The following is a 20,979-nucleotide window of genomic DNA, read 5'->3' as shown; positions in this document are numbered from 1 at the left end:
ATTCCATTCCTGAGTCTCATTTAGTAATCTAATTCTTTCTGTATCTTATGAGTTAATTCAAGTACAAGTCATTAACTTCGTTTTTCCTTCATTAACGTTCATCTTGTAATCTTCTTGTTTTTCAAGATACTATCCTTCGCGCTCACCGTATCTTCCTAGTCCATTGCCGGCTCTGACAGTACTACTATTGAAACTTCATTAGGCCTGTTTAAATGTGTGAATCTGCACTCAAACTGCTGAACGAGTGAGAAGCTGAAACTTCTACTTCAACATACAACACAAAGCGCTTTCTGTTGTCCTGACACCATTCGTACTAGAAGTGAAGTGGGCGCACACGCTGCTACCTCGTGGGAACCACGTAGAACTCGCCAGTTTGCCCTTTTCAACAGTACTTTGCTCACGCACATCTCACATGGCACAATAGTTATGATTTTTTTAAAAATAGGATGATTCTTTTTTGATACATCCTGTGTTTTACGAAGTTCGGAACCAATGAAGTACATTGCTATATTTTCTTTAAAAGATCAAAAGCGGGAGGAACGACAACAAACTTGCGATGTCGTATAACCAGAAAACTTAAGTTAACAATTCAATCAGAGTTTACAATAAAAATAGAAAGTAACTTATTTGTTACTTGTCTTTACATAATATGCCGTTATCTACTTATAACCTTTCAAAACGGACAAATTAACACGAAAAATCTTTAGCAATGTCTATTCCTAGTGCCCAAATAATGGTATGATCCTCGTTTACAACATGGTTTTCGAGCAGAGTGTCAAAAAATTAAAATCAATAGAATACAGGTAATTTTTTATACTATTCAACCACTTATCAGTTTTAGAGAAAAGCAGGGAACGGTGGACGAGTTACGTTTCCCTTTTATTTGCCTATTTAATTTAGTATTTTGATTCTATGTATATTGAAATTGGGGGAGTCAAAATTTTTCAATTTTTATTCGATTTCTATATTTATTAGGGGAAATAACAGAATAAAAAACCTAAAGTATGTTGTTTCAGAAACCGATTACTTTGTGAAGTTTTAACACTCAGGTTAAACGGTCGAACGGTCATCGAAAGAAACCGATACAACAGAAAATCGGTTGTTCTGCGATAACTGGCATCCCTGTAACTGGCAACAAGGCTGCAACAAACAACCCGTGGCGGATTGGTGAAGGTCTACTCCAACAACGCACCACCTTATGACTAGGGGAGTGGTTGCAAAACATGAGACCGTTACCCTTGACTGCAGTCAGGTATTAGCTTTTATCACCACCCCTCTCACATTGTCAGTGTGAGAGACTAACATTAACAAAGTTAGAGACTAACTGAAATTTAGAAAGAAAAGGGACATTATTTCAACACTCTTAGTTTTAAAAGGCTGAAAGGTAAATGATATTCCCTTTTTGTAGTTGTTTCCTAAGGAGTGATCAAAAGTATGCATTCGAAGGCTGTGCAGTCCAGAATGGGTATGCCAATCAGACGAAGCCGCCGTGAGCATTGAGGCAAAAATCCCACCGACGCCTCACGTTGATGGTACCCCTTTGGTAAAACTTTGCTTCTTGATGCGTTGACAAGTCCCCTACTGTCCACTGCACGTCCTCATCCCTCAGAAGCCGTCGACCCTTCAAGGCCTTTTTTAATGAACCGAAGGCGTCGTAATCTCGTGAGAGGTATCAGGAACATAGCGCAGGTGCGCAAGTGCCTCCCACCTGAGTTGGCCCAACTACTGCGTTTCTACATATTTGCGAAATGCGGACGTGTGCCGTCACGCAGCAGCAGCCCTTGCCGCACCAATCCACGGTGCTGGTTTTGGACAGACATGCTGCCCCGTGCACATTCTTCGCTCTCCGATGTACATCTACCAGTATTTGTCATTCGGCAGCCAAGAAAAGAATAACAGCGCGTTGGTTCTGTTTGGAAGCATTTGGTAATAACTTCGCCGTAGTTCACGTTTCCGCATATACCGCACACAAATCGGAAAGAGACGAATTCCACACTAATCCCTTGCTTTTTTTTCTTGATTTTTACTTTAACACCTTACATAAAAAGGTGGGTCGGCAGCGGCAATATTACGCCGGTCTTAGCCCACAGACAGTACAAATAAAATCAAGGAAGACATAGAAACACAAAACATAACGTTGGACAAAAACAGTAGACACATGAGCAAAAAGCACGAAGTCGTTCACAGGCGTAGAAAAATAAAAAAAAATAATTAAAAAAACGGTCAGCACTGTACACGAACACTGATGACTGAGATGACACATGTGAACGCTGGAGTGTAGGCGGGGAAGACACTGAAACACTAACCCGACAACACACACACAGAACCAATGGCGTGCGAATGTTCACTTGACGTGTGCGAGTCCAGGGACCTGCCAAAAGGGGAAAGGTGCAGGAGGAGAGAGAGGGGAGAGAGTAGATGACAATGGCAGAGGAGATGGGGGGGGGGGAGGAAAGAAGGTACAAGGGTTCGGGGAAGCCCGGGGAGAGGAGGTGGGAGGAAGGGAGGAGGGAGAGAAGTGAGACAGGGTGCCCTAAGGAAAAAACACAGGACGTGGAAGGGGAGGATCAAAGTTGGTAGGATGAGTAGATGGAGGGGATGAGGGTATCATCAGGGAGGGGGAGTTGGCGGAAGCCACCTTGGGCGAGGGTATGGAGAGTGGAGAGATGGAGAGCAGGTGGGACATGGGAATACTGGTGCGGCAGCAGACGGGGGTCAGAGAGGATGGGAGAGACAAGCAGGTGAGTGGGGATCGAGTTTACAGGAGGTGTAGAGGATCCGTATCCATTCGAGGAAAAGGAGGAGGTGTGGGAACGGAATAAGGTTATACATATTCCGTTTGGGGAGGGGAGACAGATGTGATAGGCAAGGAAGGAGAGCATGGCATTCCAGGATTTGAAGGGATTTGTAAAAGGTAGGAGGGGTGGAGATCCAGGCAGGGTGGGCATAGAAAAGGATAGGGCGGATGAGGGATTTATAGGTATGAAGGATGGTGGAGGGGTCCAGACCCCATGTGCGGCCAGAAAGGAGCTTGAGGAGACGGAGTCGGGAGTGTGCCTTGGCTTGGATTGTCCAGAGAGGGGGTCCAGGAGAGGCGACGGTCAAGGGTGACGCCAAGGTACTTGAGGGTGGGGGTGAGGGTGATAGGACGGCCATAAATGGTGATATAGAAATCAAGGAGACGGAAGGAAGGGGTGGTTTTGCCTACAATGATCGCCTGGCTCTTAGCTAATACCTTGCCTACGTGTCGGTTCTTATATACCCACAACAGAGTTGCAGTACGCTACATGCATGCTACAGCAGCGCCCTCAAACCGAAACATTTTTATTGCCCCTTATACTTAACCAGGAGCTAATAAGTCAATGAAACGATCAGTGCTGCAGGTATGTGTCGAATTGAAATATATGTCACGTACTTCGGTCTGCTGTCCCTTAGCGGCGCGGAAAGTTTAAGCTTGTCAAGTCAGTGCCATCAAAATATACGAAAATTTTTTGTTACAAACTCACTCGTGAAAACCCATAGGGTAGTTCCCGTTGACCTAGAATTGTAAAATTTGACAAGAAGCAATGTTCCGCAGTGCACATAAAGAGAAAAACACGTAAATTGTTAATTTGTAACTACACCACATAAAAAAATACTTTTTTCCCCATTTGTTGCCCGTCTCTTCAGACCCCTTTTTCCCAGTAATGGGTAGAGGTATCAAGCTGAACTTCATATCAAACACTAATCTCTACGGTCCCTTGGCGGTGTACGAATTTTAAGCCTGTATGTCAATGCAATCAAAAGGTAGAGCCTTATATATCACATACTTTCATCCTCGCAAACTCACTCATCAAAACCTATACGTGTTGGACCTGGTGGCGGTATAGCGCACGCCTGGAAAGTGAAAGGTCTTGATTATCTTTCTGAAATAACCAATTTTCAGGATTTTATTTCTCCTACTTCCAATAATAAACGTAGACCTTGTGGTATCAGGTATTGATACCAGCCTACTGCCGTATCAAGTGTGGAACGGAATTGCCAGTATCCTTTAGATTCCGACAGAGGTTGCACGGGGTACGACAGACCCAATCGCGAGGCCTGCTGAGCCACGCCTGCAGTTGTTCCGTACCTCGAGCGTTCTACGTGATTGCAGTGTAGCGTGGCCATTGGCTGTCACTCACTCCACATGCAACTGGAGCTTCGTCACTGTGGAGCATCATTTGTGCACAGTACAGTGTGCCTCATTTTACTTCCTGTATATAAGCTGGACTCTATCTCTTGGTGCACTACTTGTAATGAATATTCAAACATGTGGAGAGATACACGTTAAGTAGATCTTCTGGTTACTGCGTCGACTTATTTGCTCGTCATTTCTGCCCCTGTCCGGCTTTCCTGCAGTGACAGTTGCCCCACCACTCTGTAGTCCACCGCTCCACCTAGTTGTACACGACGTGCATTTGACAAAGACTGAAAAATTCTAAGACTTCCTGCAATTCTTGCATTATACGTTTTGGGACACATAGAATCAAAATACGTTTCTAAAACTAGCCAAAAAAAGGAAAACCTACTCTACGTACTACCCGCTGCTTTTCTCGAAAAGTGATGATGGGTTGAATAGTACAAAAAGCCACGAACTTTCTCCTATTAATTTCAGTGTTCTGAAACTGTTCGCAAAAATCATGATGTAATCGACGGTCACTACGAATGATCAGTGCTAAACGGTGAAAACTGAGGTTGTTATAATTTTATATTGTTTAGTTCCGAGAATATAAGGGTAGAGGCACCCCTGATGGCCTTATCTGTACTCTTTCGTTAGTGCAACACAGATGATATGACGTATTGTGATTGCCTGTTTCGGTTTGGCAATTAATATTTTCATTGATGTAACTAGATAGAGGTTTTATCAGTCACCATTGGCAATCATCAGAACCTGAAAAAAAACTAAAAAAAAACAGATGAATATCTGCTTTACTTTGGCGTCCGTTATAGATGTGGAGTAACATACAAACAGCAGCATCGGGATGTAGCCTAACTTATACTACGTCAGGTAAAGTCTGACAAAGCAATTTGACAAAGCATTGCTTGGAGCATATACTGATGCTGTTTCAATTGGTAGGGAAAGTTAATTTTGTTTTCCATGGAGATAGAGTTGTCAAATTAGTTTATATCCCTTTTTTTTCTTTTCTGTTTCTATTGACGGCCAAAGGAGGCCGATACAGTATAAGCTTTTATGAGTATGCATCAATGAAAATGTTAATTGTACGAACAAATTGCACAATAACGATCTTACTATTCTCAGTAGCAAATTTACCAAAAATGACATATACGGGATTAATTTCTGACAAAATTAATAAATCGTTCAAGAACATCGATTTGACAACCGCCTTCACTGCTGATAACCTTTTGCAGAAGTGGCTGAAACATACAACTGAAAGCTGCAATAATATCTATCTAAATTCTGGTGTCTATAAGATACTATGTAAAGATTTCTACATATAGTACATTGGCAAGGCAGGTTTGACATTCACTACTCGTTATAAGGAACACACTTCAGTTAACTCTCGTAATAAATCAGTATTTGCCCAACACCTAACACATCACAATCACTGAGAAGAATCTACAATAAATAACTTGGAGGTTGTTCGCAGTGCATGTGAAGGATTGTTACTTAACACATTAGAAGAGAGGGAGAGATTTATGCTCACTACTCGTCCATCCACAACGCGCAACCAGACGTCGGAGAAAAACATTTCTATGAACTTGAACACTTACTGTAGAACGTCCCTGCTCTTCCGTTCCTCTTTTATTGTCTCTCTTATTTTGTGGAATGTTTCCATGATTGTATAACACTTTGCGCATTTTATTTTAAACTCTTGATTGTTTATGTTTTTACTTCCTATTCATCACTATCTTAATAGAGAGAGTTTGTTTTATGACAACTACTGTTCAGTACCTCCTTTTATGTAGTATGATGATTTTGCTCTAGACTAATTAAAGAACGCAATTTCTCGTTCGTTCGTTTTTATTCCTGTTTTATTTCTCTAAATCATGATAGTAACTTCATGGTTATTCCTATTTTATGGACTTTTGTGAATGTAAACTACTACATTCACAGTATCTCTTAACTTTTGACTGCTTATGTCTTAGTTTTACATTTACGACTACTTAGATGGCTCCATGATGTAACCTATATTTCTGTTCATCTGACACCGTATGCACCTATTTTAAGGAATGGCTGAATAACTATTGTCTCAGTTCTTTTAAGCATCAGTTTCTTATGTTCATCATGTTATGTCTTTGACTTCCTGGACGGGACAATGAGGTTTTGTGCAGTAGCTTTTTGATGTAACTTATATTTCTCTCATAGGTTAGATATTCTGTACCCTACTTTACTTATTCTTCTGTTGGTTCTTGGCCATTGTCATGTGGGGGACCTGACACACATTACGACAGTGTCGCACTCTGACGCCAGTATTTTGTAACAACTCATCGCTACCGCAACTGTGAAATCGTGTATTGTTGAAACGCCCACATCGGCACCTCCACGCCGCTTCAGTGCTACATAATGGCCTCACTCAAGCTTTGTTTTCACTGGCACTCCGAGCTAGGAGCAATATGCAACACCTCGCATGTAGGTCGATGTGCATTTCTACACGGCGACCTGCGTGCCAGCACGTTATCTGACATCCAGTCGCAGTCGCAGAGCTGAAATACTCTTCAGCCGGGTGGGGCATATCGATATGAGCACGCTGTCTCCATGGGAGACATCATCCTCGCTGAATCACCATTTGTGCCATATACGATCTACGAGCTCGCGATAATTCCCCTTAGATTGTGATGGGTCGTCTCTTTTATATACCGGGTGGTTATAATTAAACTTTTCCTATTTAACACGTTATAACACGGAGACTAATTACCGTACGAATACCAAACTTGGTAGTATGAATGTCCAGAGTATGGGGTGCATGATTTCCACGCGTCACGGCGCCACCGCTCAGTTCTACTATGACCACCAGGCGCAGGGATCAGTCATCGTGAATCATAGTCTCACACACACCTGACCAGTTGGAGAGCGCTTGTTGACATGTCTATATGAGCTCGCACAAAAAGAGCAGGGCATTATTGGTGAAGCTCTATCATCAAAACAGCAGTAATGCTGCAGCTGCACTTCGAATATCGCTGGCTGCAAGGATTACAGAAGCGTCCTCTTTCTCCACCTGCTGTGCGAAGCCTGATGCAGCTAGAATCAACTAGAGAACTGGACGTCACTCCAGGATGGGGCCCACGACAGGTCGCAGATGAAAACGCTGTTGCTGTAGCAGACAACGCTGCGCGCAATTCCCGATCGTCAGGCTGTGAACAGCCCGGTGTTCACTGTACGCAAGGTGCTTCGAACCACTCTCAAATGACATCCGTACAAGATCCATATAGTACAGCAGCTTGCATCGCTTTCTCGCAAGGGTTGAAGTTAACGAGGACTGGCCCTGGACCAGCCTACGGACAGACGAAGCTCATTTTTCTACATCTACATCCGCAAGCCACCCAACGGTGTGTGGCGGAGGGCACTTTACGTGCCATTGTTATTACCTCCATTTCCTGTTCCAGTCGCGTATGGTTCGCGGGAAGAACGACTGCCGGAAAGCTTCCGTGCGCGCTCGAATCTCTCTAATTTTACATTCGTGATCTCCTCGGGAGGTATAAGTAGGGGGAAGCAATATATTCGATACCTCATCCAGAAACGCACCCTCTCGAAACCTGGACAGCAAGCCACACCGCGACGCAGAGCGCCTCTCTTGCAGAGTCTGCCACTTGAGTTTGCTAAACATCTCCGTAACGCTGTCACATGTGAACACAGAGAGTTGCCGAGTGTAGGGATCTTCACCTCCAGTCATTGTGCATGAAATCCATCTGTATGGTGGACGTGTCACAATATGTTGTGAATTCACTGCTACGTCCATCATTGACCCATTCTTTCTTGGAAAGGTTGTCGCCCAAGGACCATAGAAGTACAGTGTGACTGGCCAGCGTTACTGTGACACGCTTCGCAAGAATATCATTTCCGCCCTAGAGAAGAGAGACGCATTGAGCTCAACAGTTTGCATGCTACATGGGGCCCCACCGCACATCGCTTGCCAAGTCCGAAACACATTTCGAAACGATCGAATTATAAGCCGATAGTTTCCAAATGCTTGGCCGTCACGATCACCTGATCTCCCGCCCTGTGATTTCTGGTTGTGGGGCTACCTGAAGGACAGGTTTTAACAGGGGAACATTCACACATGTGTTGATCTGAAGCGGAGCATATCAAGAGGGGTAGCCAGCATACCTACAGACATACGTCGTTCTACAATATGGTTCAAATGGCTGAGCACCATGGGACTTAACATCTATGGTCATCAGTCCCCTAGAACTTTGAACTACTTAAACCTAACTAACCTAAGGACATCACATACATCGATGCCCGAGGCAGGATTCGAACCTGCGGCCGTTGCAGTCACGCGGTTCCAGACTGAAGCGCCTAGAACCGCACGGCCACACCGCCTACCCATACGTCGTTCTGCTGTGCAGAATGCTGTCCTGCGCTTTTGAGACTCTTCTGGACACTGACGGGCGCCATATTGAGACCCTTTTGTAGCAGTAATGGTACCGGGTCGGTTATGGTATGATGTACCGAGCAGCACATTAAATGTGTTTCAATTGAACTGATTCTGCATTACTTCTCTCCCCGCATGTGCTCGACATTAATTCTACCAAGTTTGGTCCTTGTATAGTAATTACTTTCCGTGTTATAATGTGTTAAGTAGGGAAAGTTTAATCACAACCACCCGGCATATTTTCGTCGCAGCGTGACGAAATGCTGTTTATAGCAGCTAGTTTATATAAGGCACCTATTTCATCATTTGTTGTTAGCTTTCGTGTAACCATTCTGTATTTATCTTTCTGTAATAACTGTTTTAAGACCTGTACACCTGAATGGCTATCGCTGAGGTAATTCGGTGTGCAGTGGGCGGTGCATCGCGTACTTAAGCAACAGCTACCTCGCTCTCCTTAGCAGCTGACGTTTGTGGAGTCATAACACCGCCAACGCCTACCATCATGTGTATAATTTCTTCTTTTGATATTTGTTATATCAGTTTTTTGTATATTATTACTATTTTCAGACATCTTTCTAAATCCATTCTATATTTATATTTCAGTACGAGGTGTAAACATGGTCGAAAACGACCGAAACAGTTACCCGATGACCTCAGCAGTTTGGTCCCATAGGAATTCACACACTTTTTTTTTGATCGTTTTAAAGTACTTTTTGGGAATCCTCTGTTCTCCATGAATAATGTTCTCATAAATTACAGTAACGTTGAGTAATGACAAACCAAAGGTATTTTCTTTATTTATTTATCTTCGAAACAAGAGTGTGAAGAAGAGTCCAGACCGACACGTAACATACGCTTATGTTCAACAAAGTCAACCGGCTGCTTGCAGCTGAACATCGTTACAAGAGCGAGCAATCATCCGAATCCAAATGATGTAGGTCAAAATTCATCTGTTGAGAAATACTTGTGAAGCGTATTCTATTGGCATGTTAGCGATCTTCTCTTTTGGATAATATATGGCGTCGTTTACATTTTGGGTGTGCCATTGATGAATGTGGGGAAGATGACATCTGTATATGTTTAGGTGTACGGGTCAGTTTAGGAACTGTTTTTGGCACCACTCAGAAGTGACCATCAGTCCTTCTGACATAGACCTAAGTTCTTTATGTTGTCCAGTAATTCCAGTGTATCACATCTTTGTAACGCGTACCGAGTCCGTCAGAGACAACAAATAGACATGTGGCTAAGTAGGCCGTACAGCACTAGAAGGGAGTGCAGTGATGAAATTTAGATGTTACGTTATGTCTAGTACACAACAATGATGGAGAGGGCGGGCGGAGCAACTGGAAAGGGGCAGGAAGAATGAATAGTATGAAGCCCGCTAGTGGAAGCAGTGGAATTCAGCTTTACATAATTTGGTATTCGTGAACACGCATTTTGTTGTGTGTGTGTGTGTGTGTGTGTGTGTGTGAGAGAGAGAGAGAGAGAGAGAGAGAGAGAGAGAGAGAGAAGAAGCGGACGGAAGCTGAAATTAAGTGGGCGGAGCAGAAACCAGTCACGTAACAAAGTCGTTTTATTACGTCGTGGCTATTGAAGGTGAAAGTGGTCGGAAGTATAAATGACTTTTAGTCCAGTTTCGTACTTACGGATTACTCACGACTAGATAACTCTGAAAGCTGGTAACATACTGCAGAAAATAGACTCCTGCTTCTCCATTTGACACGCTATACGCAGTTACGCAGTAGTCGTCTCTCGACTATTTACACGGCGTGGTTTTAAATTGTTAGCTTTTCTAAAGGCTTACAGGCATAGAGACTGATCACAATCGGTCCAGTGCTTCCCTATGCGCACACAATGAGATTTATGAAACAGCGGCATAAAAACGTTATTACTGCAATTTAAGCACGGAACCTACGAATTACGGATGTTTGCCTCAGTCATTACCTCTAGGTAATTACACTGCTAAGCAGCTGTTTCATTTTAATGTTGACGAGCTCTACCGAGCGTAATAAGAGCGACTATTGGATTTTGCGGGTCGTGGCGAGTGAAGTCGTACGGGAAGTAACTGGAGCCGTTACAGATGGCGTTACGTTAATATACGAATGTGAACTTACTGGTACGCGTAACAAATGAGAAAGGTACATTTTACTGTCGTACTGCGTCTCCACCATAAGCTGTCTCTCCCTAGATATTGCAGCAACCAACATAACAATGTTATTACGGCAATTTAGACACGGTATCTGCGAATTACAGAAGCTTAACTTAGTCACACCTTTTAAGTGAACAAAACAGTAAGCAGCTATTTAACTCGACCGTTATTAAACGCCTTTAATTTAACTGCCAACAGCTATGTTTCCTCCTTGCCCATCAAAGCTATTTTTCTTACTTTAAAGAAAAATAATTATCTGGCAATGTACTAGGAAATCAAGTTTATAATTGTGATAAGAATTTGGAAACTTAGCTGACGATGTACGTTTTTGCGGTGTTAGAAAGGTCTGTCTATTAGAGCTCTGAAATTATCGATTATAGAAACTTTTTTCTTCAGGAAGAAGTGCATAAACCAGGCAAAGCCGAATTGAGTTACTTTAGCAGGTTTCCATACGATAATTGAGCACTTTCATCAACATCGTCATCATCATCATCATCCAGTTCGCTCACTTGGTGAGGTGGCCTATTGGGTACACTGAAGAGCCAAAGAAACTGGTACACCTGCCTAATGTCATGTAGGGCCCCAGCGGCGACACGACGTGGCGTGGACTCTACTGTCTGAAGTAGTGCTAGAGGGAGCTGACACCACGGATCCTGCAGGGCTGCCCATAAGTCGATGAGGGTACGCGGAGGCGGAGATCTCTTCTGAGCAGCACGTTGCGAGGCATCCCAGATATTCCTAATAATGTTCATGTCTGGGGAGTTCGGTGGCCAGCGGAAGTGTTTAAACTCAGAAGAATGTTCCTCGAGGCACTCTGTAACACTTCTGGACGTCCGAAGTGTCTCATTATGCTGCTGGGATTGCCCAAGCCCGTCGAAATGTACAATGGACATGAATGGGTGCAGCTGCTCACACAAGATGCTCACGTACGTGTCACCCGTCAGAGTGGTATCTAGACGTATCAGGGGTCCCATATCACTCCAACTGCACACGCCCCACACCATTACAGTCTCCTGCTGACATGCAGGGTCCATGGATTCGTGAGGTTGTCTCGATTCCGGTACAGGCCCGTCCGTTCGATACAATTTGAAACGAGACTCGTCCGACCAGGCAACATGTTTCCAGTGATCAACAGTCCACTGTCGGTGTTGACAGGCCCACGAGGCGTAAAGCCTTGTCGTGCAGTGATCTAGAGTAAACGAGTGGGCCTTCAGCTGTGAAAGCCCATATCGATCATGTTTCGTTGAACGGTTCGCACGCTGACTCTTGTTGATGGCCCAACATTGAAATCTGCAGCAATTTGCGGAAGGGTTGCACTTCTGTCACGTTGAACGATTCTCTTCAGTTGTCGTTGGCACCGTTCTTGCAGGATCTTCTTCCGGCCGCAGCGATGTCGGAGATTTGATGTTTTGCCGGTTTCCTGATATTCACGGTACACTCGTGAAATGGTCGTACGGAAAAATCCCCACTTCATCGTTACCTCGGAGATGCTGTGTCCCATCTCACGTTCGCCGACTATAACATCACGCTCAGACTCACCTAAATCTTGATAAACTGCCACTGTAGCAGCAGTAACCGATCTGACAACTGAGGCAGCGTTGAGGCAGCGCTGTATTCTACCTGTATATCTCTGTACTTGAATATGCATGCCTAGACCAGTTTCTTTGGCGTTTCAGTGTAGAATCCCAACAGGTAGTGACATTTCTGCCGATCTGCTTTCTGTTGCCAGTTTAATCCATCTGTCTTTCACAACTCTCCGACCCATTTGTCCGGTAGTCTTCTCCTCGGTTCCTTTTGGTACACGGGGCTCGAATCGAGTTTCGTTTGACTATCTTCAATCTTTTCTTCGCGTGTCATGACCAGCCCACAGCCATTTCAAGGTGTTTGCTCTTCTCATAATGCGACAGAGCTTGGCTGTACGTCTATCTCTCACTTTCTTCCTTTCTCTGTATAACCCAGCACTGATGTTTCCCTTCCTCTTTTGAGCTACTACAAGGTTTCTAACACTTTGAGACGTCCCATGCCCTCTTTTGCATGTCGCCTCTCATTTTCATCAAATTTATTAATGTTTTATGTCATTGCACGGTAGTAACAGATCGAATAAGGTTATTGTAATGAGAGTATTTGTGCTGAGAGCTCAAAAAAATACTTTTCACTCGATTCCTAAACATGTTGTTTTACTTCCCTGGGTGGCCTGTGCGAGGCGAGCTTTAGAGGACTTGGCACACTGCGTTTTCGGCTGGGGGGGGGGGGGGGGGGGAAGCTGCACTTCCCTGAATTCTGAGGGGTTCGTGCAATAGGCTTAAGCGCCTGGCTGAACGACTGACGTCGGCTGAGTTTCGCCTATTGTATGCAGAGCGAAACGACCTGCGAGACGTCTGAGTGTCGCCGCAGTTTGTGTTTACCGTTCCGGCGAGTCCAGAACGAAGATTCCTGGCACTTACTAACTGCATTGTCCTCTTGTTTCGGAGAAAACATGTGGACTTGCCCTGCTGGGTGCGACTGTCTGGCACCGGATGGCCGGTGGTCTAGGCAGGTTGTTTCTGTAGCTGGTCAAACGGCAAGTTCAGTGCCCTCAGCTGAAAAGCAGAGGCGTGATTGGTCAACTTAAACTGAGGCTAGCTGACGTCGTAAAGCCCTGCTCGAAATTGGAGGGAACGGTCGCTGTTGGCGCGAATGATGTTCTGAGACAGTGTGGGGGAATTTTGGAATCAGAACTGATTGCTGATTCCGTTTTTTCGAGGAGAGTAGGGAGTAGAGCACCGTTGGCTTCGCTTTTGTGTTTCACGGGCAGGAATCTGATCTTCGTCGGAGTCGGACGGTCTTGCGACTTGTTCGCTCTTTTTCGGAAGAACTTAGAATTCTCGGACAGCCTTCGAGGGCAGGGGTTGACACAGAGTTGCTGCGAGTCGGAAGTCGGCGCCTACATCATCAGGATGCTGCAGATTTCAGTACGGGTACAGTATTTTGCGGCTCCGGCATTGTAGGACCTTATCAATTTTATAGTGAATCCGCCAGCAGCACGCGCGTTCGATTTGCTACAAATCCACCTTGCTTGTTCCTCCATGTGATCCCATTTGAGCTCTCAGTCTCAATTGCGATACTGCTATACAGTCGGGACATTAATATTTGGTTCGTCAGGACCTCCAGTCATTATCGTCAATCCATTGCATCACATAGAGTAGGAGCCCCTTGTTCCCGAGCTAACTCTTATTTTCCTAACATTTCAGCATACCCTATCCCTTAACCTACTGTGTGTGTCGACAATCATGTGCATTTATGTTCTGATGTATAATAACTCTCATTGTGATATTTAATCCACGTATCATTTCTGAGATATAGGCAGAATCTCATTTCCTGTTGTTTATCATGATAAAGTTCTCTTTTTTTGAGTAGTTTGCGATTTTTATTAAATTATTGTGAGTGTGCTCTCCGTATTTTACCAACTAGCAGGGTCCACCACCATTTCCTACCGTTACCGTTGTGCGCATAATTAATTTTTTTTAATCTCATTTTGTTCTAGTTTGTTCGCTGAATTTGTTCGTGGCGGACGTCCGATGACGCCTGTTCAGGTGGATCGTTGATACGTTCACTCAGTTTTTTGTTTGTTACAGAGGGTACCTAAACCCCCTGACCGAACACGCTGTGCTACCGTGCCGGCAATTAATTAGCTGGTAGATAAGGAGGGGGCGAGTGCATGTCTCGTTCTCATGCAAGATTCGTCTGAATTAAGGAGGTACAAACTCTTCTCCACCCCGGCACCTCGCAAATGGACTTATTAATGTGCATGTCTATAAGCTTTCTAAGACAGAACTAATTAATGTGCATGTCTCGCAGCTGTATACCTGTATTATTACTGGTAGTATAGACTGATCAAAAAAACTTTTGTTCTATTGGAGGACGTTTTTAGACTTGAACTTAAACATTATCTTCCGTAAACTTGCAAATCCAATTTAATACGTCGAGATAGAAGGAGTGGACAAAAATAGGAAGAGAATCTTACATCATTCTTCCTGTGAAACAGTGGCGAGTGCAGGTGGCGACGGTCCAGATAGACAGCGATCACTCACCATTCTCTCCAAAGCAGACCATGAATGTTTAACAACAGTGAGATCTGGTGATTGCAGTAGCCACGGCAGATGCGACAACTCATCCTCGTGCCTATAAAACCAGTCCTGGAAGATGCGAGCTGTGTAAACAGTGGTTCAAAAAATGGCTCTGAGCACTATGGGACTCAACTGCTGTGGTCATTAGTCCCCTAGAACTTAGAACTACTTAAACCTAACTAACCTAAGGACATCACACACATCCATGCCCGAGGCAGGATTCGAACCTGCGACCGTAGCAGTCGCACCGTTCCGGACTGCGCGCCTAGAACCGCGAGACCACCGCGGCCGGCCTAAACAGTGGTCCTGAAGTCCTGCAACACAGCATCTCCATTAGGGGAACAAACATTGTACCATGGGATGGACGTGTCCACCATCAAATGGTCAAATAATCCTTGACAATGATGCGACCTTGCAGGTTAACCATGGGGACCACGGCTGCCCAAATCATCACCGAAAGGCCCCCCTCCCCCACCCCCCTCAACCTCCCATGTTTCACTCTTGGAACGTAAACACGAAGATGGAGACAGTGTGAAACAAGACTCATCGGAGCAAATGCCTCGTCTATTCCTCCTTAGTACAGATTTTATAGCTTCGGCACCACGTTTCCCTGTTACAGGAATTTTCATCACTGATACGTGGTTTGGGAATTCCAGCTCACCCCAGTCAATTCTCAGCTTTTGGAGCTCCCTCCGTGTTGTTTTGGAGGTAGCGTTTCGCGAGTGCAACATTCAGTTCCGCGGGTGATTTTTCGTCAAAATCCTATAATGACCGTTGGCCGCCATCACTCAATACACAATTTCGTGTGCGTTGTGCTTTAGCGGATGACGTTTTTCCGTTTTGACTGTATGCTGTATGCGGTGTCAATCTTCGATACTATATCTCTTGAAACACCGAACGTTTTGGCTCCGTTGATTACGGAAGCACCCACTTTCGAATTAACTTCGCTCCGACATGGCGCAGCCACAACTACACAGAACACTGTCGTGACCGAGACAAACTCGCGCCGTACTCACGACGCTGCACAGGCGCCGTTCGCGTGAAATACACCGGCGAAATCTGCTGGTGTGGCTAACATCTGCACTTATGTTCACGTGTTTCTCGTGGTATTACCATATTTTTGTCCAGACCCTGTATTTTCGGTCTCAAGCCTCCTTTCATGTTGTGTACATTATTTCCACAGGATTAGCAAAAAAACTGAATAAAAGATAGCTGTAGTTGAGGGAAGCTCAAAGTACTTGACACACAGATTGAATACCTTGTTGCTGCGGCAGTGCTGCACAAAACTGACGCACACGATACGGCTTCGTTGCAGTCTGCTTACGTCGCCAGATCACAGCAGCCGGCTACATTTATGGGGAAAGCATGGTGTGTGAGGCTGTAGGTGGGGGGCGTGGCAGACCGGGAGTTAGGCCGATGGCATACCGGACCAGCTAAGGTGGACGGCTGTCGGCAAGTTGGAGGCAGCTTAGGCAAAGTTAGCTGACCGGAAGGTGATTTTTTTGGGTGTGTATGGGCTATGGTAACCAATTCAAACTGCAAATTCGGCATATGGAAGGTTCAGACTAAGGTTTCGGCAAGCGGCGTAACTGACATTTTCAGTTATGTCCACCAAAGAGTGGAGTGGTACAGGCTCCCGTCACCTAACTGGCCAGACTCACGTATACCGACCATCTTTTACTGTGCGAAAACGCTCGATCGTATAGGAATTCTCTGGTCAGAGAATATCTTGAATGTTGATGGCGACGATGATGATAATAATACAAATATATCAGCTCATGTAGTGGTCCAGGTCTGTCCCTCTCTACCTGAACCCTACGCAGCCAGTGCCGAATGCCGCCCTGAGCAGATATTCGTCACGCTGAAAGCTGCTCTGCAAGAAGAACGACATTCACTTCCTACTGCTTTCGCTGATTCCACAGTTAACAATGTCGTTCCGAGTAATTGCACTCGTCTAGTTTTTCCGTATTTGTAGGTGGCACAAAAGGGGGGAAAGAGTGGACGATACGTAACAAATAGCGCTGTTATCGGTTTCGCACCTACTTCGGCATCATCAAGCGGCTGTTCGCGTTTGAAAATACATATCGCATATTCTGGACTGGCTTTTAGTGTAATAACACTTCCCTGAGGTGCTGACGTCCACAGCTAAAAACCACGCTGCAAAAAAGGTTGCTTCATTGTTATTGGGCCTAACAGCGAATTAAAATAACGTAACCAACTTTCTACATAACACATGAGTCAGTTTTTCGCCTTTTTATAGTAACATTCCTGGCCAAGAGAAGTAAACTAGTATCAAGTATTGACCTTAATTTGAGGAAGGAATTTCTGAAAATCTACAATTGGAGCACAACACTGAATGGTAGTGAAACGTGGAGTATGCGAAAAACCGACACAGAAGAGAATCGAAGCATTTCAGATGTGGTCCTACAGAGGAATGTTGAAAATTAGGTGGATTGGTAGGGTAAGGAATGAGGAGCTTCTCCGAAGAATCGCCGAGAAAACGAATACTTGGAAAACACTGACAAAAAGAGGAGACAAGATGATACGGCACATGTTAAGACATAAGGGCATCACTGCCATGGTACCAGAGGGAGCTGCAGCGGGCAAAATCTTTCTAGGCTTGAGATCTACTACATGCAATTTAATCGATTTAGAGTCCGCCTCCGTAGCGTAGCGGTAGCGTTACCACGCACGGGGCCCGTGTTCGATTCCCGGCAGGGGACTGGCTGTTGTGTGTCCTTCATCATTTTCATCATCATTGACTCGCAAGTCGCCGAAGTGGCGTCAACTGAAAAGAACTTGCAATACGGTGGCCGAACTCCCGGCCAACAATGCCATTTCATTTCAATGGATTAGAGATCTAATGACTTGAGAATTTTTAAAGGCTTAAACGCAAAACTACACCTTTCCCAAAAATAAATATTTTAGTTACACAAAATATATAAAAGGTAATTTTATCGCCATCAAAAGTTGTAGGCCTGCTACTCAATTTTCAAGGTATTGTACATGTGAAACCAAAAATAAAAAAATAAAAAAAATTTAAATATGTACCGCCATAAATGCTGAAAAAAGTGATGTGAGATACTTCCCTTTCCAAATTATTGGCAAGTTTATTCTAAGCTGGCGACAAATTTGTCAGAGTCAGTGTTCCGCCTTCCGAAAGATCAAGATCAGTGAGTTTAATTATAAGCTTACATACAAGTACGTTCATCATTGAAAACGCTATCTCAGACAAGTTGATCCAAAAAACAATAAAACATACGACGCCGCTTTTGCAATGCTAAGAATATGTTTTTATACTCGCTAATTTACAAAATTTACTTCACGGTATTCTGCCTTTGAGTAAATGTCATTTCCTCTCCAAGATCAATCTAACTACAAGAGAACAGAGTATTTATTTTACTTTCAATATCTTCCACACCAATTTTTGGAAAAGTTGAACTATGAAAGCTAGAACCGGTTCCATTCCCTAGAAATCAGTTTTCAAAGTCTGCCTTCAGTGCTATCAAGTTCACAGTATACTTCTTTACAGCTTCTAGATCCAATGATGTTTGCTGACCCGACAGTTCTGACTGTTTTTGAGGTAAGTCCTTCGCATTTAATTTCTGTAACTGCGCAGAAGGGAAGACTTGTTAGCGCGAGCGTTAAAGGAAGCGAAATGCGGATAGAGATGAAAGGGGTAAAGTGTTGTCAGATTTACCACCTACAAAGACTGTGCAGATACTCACCTGTTAACCAACTGGTGTTTTACAAAGACAGTCATTTAAATAAACTTCGGAATACAGACTCAAAGCCACGATGATCGACCGACTGATCACGATCGACGGGTTGTGCACCCCTGCTGTAGAGCCAGACAGAGATTGTAATACCTCCAATATATAATTGAGGACGTAGGTTGCAAATGTTCTCCAAGATGAAAAGGTTGGCACAGGAACAGAATTCGTGGAGGGTCGCATCAAACAAGTCAAAAGACTGATGACTCAAAAAAAAAAGTATCATCGACCGCTTCTCAAAAAGTTCCTACTTCACCGAATAGTAAGCAAGATTTAACGCTTTCGTAAACTTCTTCGAAAGCAGTCAACAACGGTATAAGAAGACGCAGAATTTTCGGTGTTAGTAACACGAAACGAACTTAGCTGGTATCTTAGAAAGTTGTTTGCGTTGCTTTAGTTCACTATTAGACCCAATTACGGTATAATAATATTTTTTCTTACATTCTTTTCACCGTAGGTAACGACCGAATTTTCACCATATCGAAAATCTGCCAGCATCCTACTTACAGAGTCACCTACGTGGAATTTTAATGATGATGATCATGTCGGCTCGAAACCGATCAAGGCGCTTTTTGTTCCTAATAGGTAGCATTAGTATCGGTCGGTGGTTGCTATTTTTACTCTGTTGCGAGCATGAAGCTGTATTTTCACACAGGGATCATCTCACCTTGTCAACGTTCGATAGATATGCACTGGGATTTTGTTTGACATCCTGTTGACGAGAAATTTTGCTGATTCCTTGGAGAGGCGGCGATTTCACGGTTGTTCAGAGTGGATTACAGAACAGTGCCGGAAGTGTCCTCTATCTTTTACCTGCCGCTCTCTCATAAGCCCTTACCCAGCTGCAGAAAGGAACCGCCCCAGCACCCTGATACACGGATCCAGCGACAGTTCCAGCACAGTTCAAACGAGGCAGTAGTGTACATCCCCGTCATTCCGTCCCTTCTACGATACTGGCGCTCTTTCTCTTTAATGACGAACGGAATTACGTCAGTTGTTTATCGTCTGTCTTTGTACGAAGACCCGTGATGGTTTGTGATAACATTTTCAGTTTTACACGACTCTGTGAAGAAAGCAGCCATACTATACTCTGTATCTGTACATCATACTTAAAGGATGGAACCAACTACAGCAGTAGGAAAAACACATTTTATGCGCTAGAAGATGGGAAAAATGTGTGAAATTTCGAGGTCCAAATAATGTCGGTTCCAGCAATTGTGGCCACAACCTATGTCGAGTACACACTTACTGTCAGCTACGAATTCTGCAGTTCAGTTGGCACGGTTGACAATAAAGTAAGAAAAAGGGAATACTGTGGGATGGTCCAGTCCTACAAAGTTAAAAGCAAATTCTAGCGGTAAATCTGAGTGTCATTTAGAGGGACTACAAACTATGCACAATTCCAAACACATTTCGTTTAACTTTAGTTTCACCAGTCAGCATTAAAAATGGAAATAGTGAAAGTACTGTAATAAATTAATTAAGCACAGTGTTGTAGATGACATTGAAATTGAATAAGCGTTTTTTAAAGTTTCTTCCATGTTTCTACACTTCGTACAGTATTAAAGTGACATTTGTCGTTTTTTGTTGATTTTCACCAAATGTATTTTTACAACCGTATGACGTTTTTCCCATATCAGATGTCTGATTTTCCAATTACTGGAATATCAACCATTTTCCCTCATGTTATATCATAAAATCGTTGCATATCCCAGATTTAATCATAAGAGGACATAATTCAGATCGATGAGCCAAAAACATAGGATGCAAGTTCATATTAATATGATAAGAAGTTGTATTTTGCGTATACTATTGAAACTTACTTTTTGTTTACACAACAAAATAATCTACGTTAATAATGTTAATGGTAAGTGGATAATCATCAGCCATTAGAGATTCGATAACTTCCCTATACTTCTTATCAAATTCCGTTCATGGGGCGCGACACAATTTTAAACTCAGTGAATTAATTATGCCAAAAACTGAAATTTAAGTATCCTAACTCCTTGTAGATACATTTCTGCGGTCATCCATAGCTGACACAGACTGGTACATCCGTTTGGACAGTCCAAAATTGTTCTATGTCCGAGCAGAAATTATTTGCGGTATTACATTCATTTGGCCGTCTCACGTGTACACACTGTCTTGTTTACGCAACTTTCTGCAGTTAGCATTTTGCCCGCCTTTATTTTTGTGATGTTTTCTTTGCTTTGTGGAAAAAGCAATCAACAGTTTGCGTTTTGATTAAATGAATTTTTAGAACGATACAGATGGAAATGGGGGTGCGTTGCTAAGATCACAAATGTAGTCCTATTATATAGTGAGCCTGCATGTCCGTTTACGGAAAATTTCAACAAAAACTTGTTCTCTACTTC

General features: G+C 43.7%; 2 protein-coding genes across 2 annotated transcripts in view; both read left to right on the top strand.

The window, feature by feature from the left end:
- LOC126266652 (putative fatty acyl-CoA reductase CG5065) overlaps positions 1 to 20,979 on the top strand; it is a 394,269-nt gene that overhangs the window by 44,094 nt on the left and 329,196 nt on the right. The window lies entirely within an intron of this gene.
- Positions 1 to 20,979, top strand: part of LOC126267917 (MAGE-like protein 2) — a 103,266-nt gene that overhangs the window by 72,933 nt on the left and 9,354 nt on the right. Inside the window, exon 4 of the mRNA XM_049973227.1 lies at positions 18,364 to 18,414. Within this exon, the coding sequence (XP_049829184.1) occupies positions 18,364 to 18,414 (51 nt within the window). The remainder of the gene's footprint in view (positions 1 to 18,363; positions 18,415 to 20,979) is intronic.

This window comes from Schistocerca gregaria, chromosome 4 (assembly GCF_023897955.1).
Source record: "Schistocerca gregaria isolate iqSchGreg1 chromosome 4, iqSchGreg1.2, whole genome shotgun sequence".
NCBI lineage: Eukaryota > Metazoa > Arthropoda > Insecta > Orthoptera > Acrididae > Schistocerca > Schistocerca gregaria.
This window is presented reverse-complemented; position numbering and strand designations above follow the sequence as displayed.